Source organism: Rhagoletis zephyria, unplaced genomic scaffold (genome assembly GCF_001687245.7).
Source record: "Rhagoletis zephyria isolate East Lansing unplaced genomic scaffold, Rhagoletis_zephyria_1.1 Rzeph_scaffold_07975, whole genome shotgun sequence".
Classification (NCBI taxonomy): Eukaryota; Metazoa; Arthropoda; class Insecta; order Diptera; family Tephritidae; genus Rhagoletis; species Rhagoletis zephyria.
Genome location: NW_016165057.1, coordinates 13447 through 22297, shown reverse-complemented (window position 1 = coordinate 22297; position 8851 = coordinate 13447). Strand labels below are relative to the sequence as shown.

The window sequence follows — 8851 nt, the reverse complement described above, 5'->3', positions numbered from 1 at the left end:
GTGTACACTTTTTTCTTTTAATATTTTTTAGGAAATTTTACTTCGTTTTCGTTTACTATTTTATTTCTAAATTGTTACTTAAGATATTAATGAATTTTCACAGACACAATAAATGCATATTATTTAAAATGCCATCCAAGGAATTTAAGTTTATGCTTCACTTAAGAGTTTCATTTAATCCTTGATAACCTTGAGTGATTTCCCAACATCAATGAAGGCTGCTACTGCATGGTCAATGTCATCCGTTGTGTGCGCCGCGGATATTTGCACCCGAATACGCGCCTTGCCCTTAGGTACGACCGGATAACTGAAGCCAATGACATAAATGCCGCGCGCTGTGGAGCAATGAGTTAGAAGTTATTTTATTAATCTCTAATTTATTTTCTTATTTCAATTGTACTCACACAACAGTTGATCGGCAAAAATTGAGGCGAGTCGTGCATCGCCTAACATCACAGGGCAAATGGGATGATTTTCTCCAGCGATGATGAATCCGGCCTTATTCATTGCATCGCGAAAACGCTTAGTGTTGCTTTGAACACGTTGTGACAACTGATCAGAGTCCATCAGCATTTCCAAAACTTTGATGCCCGTGGCCACCACTGGCGGCGGCAGGGAGTTCGAGAAGAGATAGGGTCGCGATTTCTGACGCAGCAGTTTAATTAATTCTTTGGGGCCTGTGGTGTAACCACCAGCAGCACCACCAAGCGCTTTACCCAATGTCGAATTGATAATATCGACGCGTCCTAACAGATTGTAGTACTCCTCTGTGCCGCGCCCAGTGGCGCCGAAGAAACCAGTCGCATGACATTCGTCTATAAAGACCAGCGCATCATATTTTCCGGCGAGATCGATGATTTTCGGCAGTGGCGCGATATTGCCGTCCATTGAGAAAACACCATCGGTAACAATGAGTTTGAGGCGAGCCGACGATGATTGCAGTTGTTTTTCGAGGTCTGTAATTAATGGAGATAAAATAGTGTAAACCAACAATTCACGAATCATCTTCTTACCATCCATGTCGCGATGCTTATAGCGTTGCTTCTGCGCCTTGCACAAACGTATGCCGTCGATAATGGAGGCGTGATTCAGCTCATCGGAGAAAACAGCATCATCTGGTGTGAGTATTGCTTCAAAGATGCCAGCATTTGCATCGAAGCAAGATGCATACAAGATCGCATCCTCCCGTCCATGAAACTGTGCGATTTTCTTCTCCAGTTCTTTGTGTATCGACTGTGTGCCGCAAATGAAGCGTACCGAACTCAATCCGGCGCCATATTTATCAAGCAGATCTTTGCTGTAGTTCACCACTTCGGGATTGTTCTGGGAAGTATATTTATCGAGATCATATACATATGCATATATGCTTTGGATTAATTAAATAAATTTCTAGGGTCGCAGGGAAAAAATCTATAAGTGAGGAATGCTACGATAGTAATTGGTTATTGCTTTCCGTTCACATAATTTTTAAGTATTTATTTGGAATAGGTACATATGTATCTACGTGCGTAAGCTAGACAATTTTTTGAGAGCTGAAATAAAGAAACATTTTCTTCAAGGAAATCTGACCTTTCATGGGGCGCACCTGTAGCTCGTTTCTGTAACAATTCTCTACCAAGGCGAATTGAGATATGATTTCGCCGCCCTGTTCTCTACTGCTAATTAGTAGGTGAGAATGACGTATTTTCTCTACCAGTAGAGAAATAATCGGTAGAGAAAAGTTACAGAAACGGGCTACTGATGGAATTCATCAACGCCTCGAATTCTTTAAACATTTCTGCTATAGGTCTTTAAAAAGAGCTTACCGAGCAAAGTTTGTGAATTTGTTTCTTTCTTTGACCTGAAAATAGAATGCAATGAATATTTTAAAAAAATATCAAAATACATTTTTTTTCTTGCATTCATAAAAATTAATTCCTTGATTCTAGAACAGCAATAACGTACATATGTACATACATAGTTTAAAATTTTAAAAAATATGCATTATATTTGTTTTCGTGGGTAAAATAGCAAAAATTCTAAACTTTTATTTTTGATGGCCATTTTAAATGATATTTAGTCATCGAAGGAGAACATTTTTTCTTAATTCTATATCATTTAAGTTATAAAATACGGAAAATACCTATTTCGCTATCGTTCTTGGGCTATAAGATGTGATCACAAAAAAGTTAAACTTTCCACACTCTGTTGTCCACTGTACTGTTTTCGTATTCCCTTTTAATTATATTAATTTAATTTTTAAAGGCACTTGAGTGTACAGTGATTTTTTTTTTTAATATTTCCAATGTGTTTCATGGTAAATATTTTTTGTAAATTTTTTAATAAAATATGTATTATGTTTTTAAAAGCGACATATAAATCCAAGTTTCAAACTTTGCACGAAATTTCAATATTCACAATCGACTTCACAATAGATTATGCTTAGCTACTGGATCTGCAAACAAAATATTTCGTAGCTAATTTGAAGTTTGTCGTACGCCGTAAAATTTTATTCTTATCTCGACGAATTGCAAAATAATTATCCATTTCTGGGGAATGTAAAAACCGAAATTTTGGTTTTCGGATTAAACGAAAAAAGACGATTAATACCTAAACTAAAAAAAGACAGAAAAAGATTATTAAACAAATTTAAAAAAAAAACTGTTTTTGGAAACACCTTTCTTATTTGAACATCCGTAGCTGCCGACCATTTGACTTTTAACAAGTGTATGACATTTAACTAAAATCATGCTACCTGATTCATTAGCAGCAAAATTTTTGTTTCTTGAAAAAAATTTTAAGTTAGGAAAATTGCATGGAAACATGTTTTAAAATAAAGGTCTTGCGCGTTCCTAAACTGCAAGAATTCGGTACACCTGTGTAAAGGTTCGAATATAAAGTTTTTTGCTTTTCCAATTGTAGAATACGTAATACGATCTAATGCAGTTTGATAAAAAATTACTTAGGCGCAAAATATTTTTAAACCTCTAAACGAGGTACAGTTATCCAATGATACCCTGCAGCTTGTAACGGTACCACTTTTTGGATTCTCGGAAATTTCTGATAAAGATGTGGCGCTACTAAATAATATATACACATAAGATGAAAACTACTGCAGTTTCATTTTATAAAATTTTTTGATAGAAAAATGCGTAAGTAAAAGACTGTTCGGGTACGGTTCGGTTATTTGTACAATAATTTCGGGTTATCGTGTCCAAACGCGTTACCTCAATCAAAAATTTTAGCGCATCCCTCTAGCCAAAGGATTAAGCTTTAATCTAAAAAAAAGATTTTGAGTTGAAATGTGATTTTTTTTTGTAAATTCGGAGATGGATTTTGCGCAAAAATACTGTGGATGGCGTAATCGGAGTTGGACTGATGAGGTTTTTTTTCTAACACGGTCGAAGGCCACCAATGTGGAAAGGAGTTTGCGCAAAACTACTGCTGATGAAACTTCAAAAACTTATTTTTTTCAAAAATTTTGAAAGGAAACTTCTTTTATTTTGTATCATGATACAAATTGCAAATATGACTTTGAAAATGTTTATACTTACTGGGGGGGGGAGGGATGTGGGGGTTCTGTCCCCTCGGTCAGCGGTCAAAAAATTATAACCATACCACTTTTTGCCAAGTTTTAATGTAATGTTTCCAAATTTGAGCAGTCCTCTTGCAAAGGCGCTATGTAATTTTTTTTTTAGATTTTTAGTTTTTGGTGAGTAACGTACCAGTATTTAAAGTAGTTTCATGTCCACTAACAATACAGGGCAAAGCCTTTCTATTTTCTGAAAAAATAGCATCGAATGTTAAATACTATTGCAAAAGTCGCTATAATACTTATTTAAACACTTTCAAAAGTCTCCATCTTCTGATGAACTTAGAAAACTGCAAGAAAACGTGGTAGTTTCGGTGCTTAGTGGAAGGCGTCGTAAAAAAGAAGCAGACCAATTTTCATGGAAGAGCGAACGCGAAAAGCAAAAAAAAAGATAGCTATGTAAAAGTTACTGTTTCAAAACTCGCTATATTCAATTTTTATATATAAAATTTGCAAAAACTACCACATTGCCATATTGTTTTTTAATGTTATTAGGCTATCGTTTATCCAAATTTTCAGATAATAAATAGAAATTACAATTTGGATGTTACTTGTTGTTGTAGAGTTTTTTTTTTATTTATGGATCACTATTATAAAATCACGTAACGCTGTTTGCAAGTGGACTACTCATTTGTGCAATATTAAAAAAGAAATTCAACAAACTTTCGTACAAATTTCGAACTTATAAAAATTCTAAAAAATCAATCGACATTTTTAGCCATTTGAAACGTGTACTTTATTCTACTAGAATTCAATGGGCTACAAAACTGCATACTCAGAATTTAATTAAAAAACTCGAAATTTTAACGAAAATTTGTAGATTTTTTTTTTAATTGCATAAATTTTTAAGGCAGTGTCACTCGATTGGTACATTTGTACAGATTTGTAAATTTTTATATTGGGCTATTGGTAAAAAAAGTGGGATTTTTTTTTTGCATTCAAAAGATTTCAATAAATTAATTTTCGTGATTGGGATAGTGAAAAATATTGTGGTGTTCAAACAATTGGGATACGATTTACACCAAATTTTAGCAAATACCCAATCGTGTGACACTGCCTTTAAACTTGTATTTATACGGATGTTGGTAAAGAACGAACTATAAAAAACTAACCGAAATTAAGTAACAACAAAAATAATATTTTAAAACTTGCGAAAATTTGGTGCGGATATAATTTTTTCGACTACTGTACATAAGTTGGCTATGATTACTCGGCCGTGCTATCATAGTTGCACAATGCCACTCATATTTGACTTACAAACAAACTACGGGCAGGAATTTCAAGATTCCAACCCTGTTTTTATGAAAAATTTGATTTTTATCAGTATTTTTCTTTTAATCAAAATATGTTGAAATAAAAGTGAAATTAAAAAAAAATTGCCAGAAACCCACGAAAAAAAATCCTGGCTACGGCACGGGTTATAGCCCACTAAATTTTAGTGCAAGTTTGAAGTTACTAAAAAATCGCGTTGATTTTTTATACTTTTTTTTACTTTTGAATGTATATATTTATTACGCACTTTTTTCCAAATAAAAAAATTGCCAAAAATCAAAATAGATAAGAAATATCGTCGATAGTCATGTAATGTCGACAGTCAGAACTATCGGTAATTGCGATAGTGATGCACCATCGATACTACAGACAATTTCATCGATGGTTTGCCACCACTAGTACGCACTAAAAGTGGAAATAATGATAGGGATTGGGTATGGAAGAATACAAATTTGGAAGTGGGTTTCTAACAGTAGCATTTGTACTTGTATCTTACGAGAGTCAGTAGTGTAGGTCCCGTTTGGTTTCTTGAGAGTGCATACGGTATTTCCTAGCTACTTGAAACTTACACTTATTGTAATAGATTTAGTGATTTAATTTCGCTTGTTATAGTTAATTGTTTATTAAAAAAAGTAACGAAAAACTTTTTTTGATTAAAAATTGTTTTTTTTTTTTGCGAACGCTACTAAGTAATATACGCACCTATTTATCATGTCTCATGTGTTCTTTGAAAGTGTATTAACTAAAAATATTGAATTACGTAGAAAATATGAAAAATTGTGAAGCACGTGACTACTATTTTTTTATTTTGTTGAAGAAGAACGGGCTGCTTAGTTATCAATTAAGTTTTTTATATTCATACATACCGCCAAACCGAGATAATTGTTGGCGCAAAAATTCAAAATGCGCTTATGGGTCCCTTCAACGGAGATTTCGGTGCTCTGTGAGGAGGTGATAATACGTTCCATTTTATAAGTGCCTGCATCTTTAATATTAGTAATTTGTGTATTCAGAATATCACGAAATTGAGTGAGTGCCGGGCGTGAGGCTGAAGTGACGATATTGGATGAAGTGAAGAGACGATGACTCTGACGGAGAACGTTATCGGCGCCTGCGAAGCATTAATTGAAGCATTAATAAAGAACAATTGCAGGAAAATTGAACTTATTTAAATGTTTGCTTTGTGGTTGAAATTAAGCATTTTCTTTTCCCCTTTGATATGTTTTTTTTTTTTTGCTGGCAACTGGTCTTTGTTGGAAGACATTTATTTGTTTAATTTTTTTGGTTTCTTTGCAGCCATATATGAAAATAGAATTCGAGAATGTTGCAACTGCTTACATGCATACATATGTACATTTGTATATATAGTATATACTTTTCTCTCACGATTTTAATTCATACATCAAAAACGATGTATCCATTAGATGTTTTTTCACATCCACATGCGCATAGTTATTAATTCATCACACACATCAGATCGAAATCATTGGATGACAAAAACCACAAACGCTTAGGTCTTTTTTAATGCGGTTTTTCAAACACTTTTTTCGCTGCAGTTTTACGTGAATCAATACGTGTTGAAGTGAAGAAATAAATTGTCAAGCTTTGCTTAATATTGCCCAACTAGATTTTTTTATGCGGTTTTTTGGAATTTTTCACATGGAGTATCTGAATTTATGCGGTTTTTGAAAATGCTGGAACTCATCCTCTGTTTTTGTATGAAAGTAAAAAACTTTTTTATGCGGCTTTCTGAGGAACGCATAGACCGCATAAACAAAGGCCTAATTGTACTCATATTTTAACTGCACGGGAAGCCAATGCTGAGTTTTAAATTCACAAATGAATCTTTTATTTAACGATCCCGAAAATCAATTAACGCGAACTACTTCTTCTCATTGGGTTGCTCCAATAAAATTTTCGATTAGTATTTATTTATTTTTTATTTTTATTTTTTTCTTACGCGATCCAACGTAATACTTTTGGTTTTTTGAATGTTAATACGCAAACCCTCAAAACTTTTGTGAAATATAAAAATCACATAATATAATAAATATGTATGTATGTACATATGTATGTATACTACACCGCACACCTCTTAGCAGAGCATTATTCGAGAAAATCGGCATGTTCTTGCTTTTCCAACAAGCAAACAGCGCTTTCCGTTTGCTTAACTAAAATTCTCTGCTGCGCGACACACCCTCGATTACTTTCGCTTCTCGACTGAAGCATTGTCTGGGTGCCAATTCCACAACGACCGGCTACATTGTCAGCGTCCATGGAAACAAAATACATATACATGAATTTGTACATACTAGGGCATTCAATCCCAGGATCCCGTACTTTTCCGAGATCTGCGGATTTTTACTGATTTATTTGCGTGAAAGTAAAAAAAATTAATTCAATTGCATTTGACATGAAAAATTAACATCAGTCAGTATTATTTATATTTTTATGTAATTTGTTGAATGAAAATATTTTTAAGAAATAGGAAATAATATTTAAACACATTTCTGAAATATACATAAACGATCTCTCATTAAGCTTTATTTTTCTTTATAGAAATTGTTGTTTTATGAAATAAAAGTATTCGTTAACATATTTTTTTTTGGTTNAGAAATTGTTGTTTTATGAAATAAAAGTATTCGTTAACATATTTTTTTTTTGGTGTTATTCCTATAAATCCCAGGAATAAAATTTTTCGCATCCCGAAATCCCGGAATTTTTAAAATGCTTCCGGATTGAATGCTCTAGGACATATACATATGTACATATGAAGATGCACTAAACAGTCAATTGACCGATCGGTGACAACGTTTTTCATGAGCGCGCTACAAATAAACAATTATTTTTTTGGTTTATTGACAAACATATGGTTGATATGATGGAAGAACGGCATAACACAAAAAAATCAAAAGTGCAAGATAGAAGGATTTGAAGCTTTTAGTTACGTTTTCCTTATTATAATAGTAATTGATTTGCGCTTACACATATCTTATCAAAACATGCGCAACGAAATGAATAAATCTTTGATATTTGGCTATACAAATTTTTAATTTTACATAACTTTGCACATTTTTAGTTTAATAAAAAAATAAATGGCTCTTTTGTGTCCAAAACGTGTTCAAAAATATAATAGATGCATTTCAAGTTTCACTAGCATACACAGTGAAAATTCTATTTCACTCTCACTATCTGGTCAGCGTTAATTACACCACACAGTGGTCGAAAACACTTATTTAGCGGCGTTTAATTAATAGCGCTTAGGGATTTTTTTTTTTTGTTTGTGTAATATTTTTTTTTAGTTGAAAACAGATTAATCTACAATGGTAAAGAAAAAAGAAATCTTTTAAAAATATATTTATATTTTATTTTTTTTGTGAAAGTTGAACCTTTTTTTCATATTTTAGACATTATTTCTTTTATTCAGAAAAACATGATGAAGTTAATATATTTAATGTTTCTTATTCTTTTGGGCTAAAAATATAGTAAACTTTAATATTAAAATTTTTTTTTTTTTAATTTTTTTTTTTTTTTTTTTTTTTTAAATTTTTTTTTTCTGTTGAAATAACTATTTTAGGCCTTATTCAGTCATCATATATTTCATAAAAAAAGGCTGATATTGTGAAGCTGCAAATTTTTTGTATATTGATAACATTGGAATAAATCAAAATTAATGCAAAACATATGTTTCCAATAAGCTTTTTATTTATAATTTTTTTTTAATTTTCAGATTAAAATGCTCTACTCAGTATCTGATAAGCTATCATATGACATATTATTTTCTTCACCTGTATTACAAAGAAGACTAATAATATCCTTATCTATAATATCATCCTTTTTTGAAGAGGGCAATGAACTTTTCGATAACATGGTAATGAAAGGATCTGATGAAACAAATAGTGTATGTGCCAAGTCTTCCATTGAGTTTTTCCGTGAATTTTTTCGAGTGTGATGTAGGCGATATTTTCTAAGGTCTTTATTTCTGGCCTCGAGAGCTTCTTCTGACAT

At 32.4% G+C, this 8851-nt stretch overlaps 1 protein-coding gene across 2 annotated transcripts; it reads right to left on the bottom strand.

Annotated features, from left to right (window-relative positions):
- Gcat (Glycine C-acetyltransferase) lies at positions 1-7063 on the bottom strand. Of its 2 annotated transcripts, none has more exons than XM_017630644.1 (5): positions 6936-7063; positions 5710-5954; positions 1014-1323; positions 405-956; positions 1-335 (listed from the first exon to the last, which is right to left on the bottom strand). In XM_017630644.1, the coding sequence occupies exons 1-5, from the start codon at positions 6967-6969 to the stop codon at positions 175-177; spliced, it is 1302 nt and encodes a 433-aa protein (XP_017486133.1). In that variant the 5' UTR covers positions 6970-7063; the 3' UTR covers positions 1-174. The 2 variants fall into 2 exon arrangements, with proteins under 2 accessions (XP_017486133.1, XP_017486134.1); XM_017630645.1 differs by having other exon boundaries at positions 5710-5956; positions 6911-7041.
- Between the last annotated feature and the right edge of the window lie 1788 nt (positions 7064-8851).

Coding starts and splice junctions, on each gene's coding strand:
- Gcat (XM_017630644.1), bottom strand. CDS start 6,969: ATGCCGATTTTCTCGAATAATGCTCTGCTAAGAG. Junction 1,324..5,709: donor ACAATTATCTCGGTTTGGCG/GTATGTATGAAT, acceptor TATACTTCCCAG/AACAATCCCGAAGTGGTGAA. Junction 957..1,013: donor TAAGCATCGCGACATGGATG/GTAAGAAGATGA, acceptor CATTAATTACAG/ACCTCGAAAAACAACTGCAA.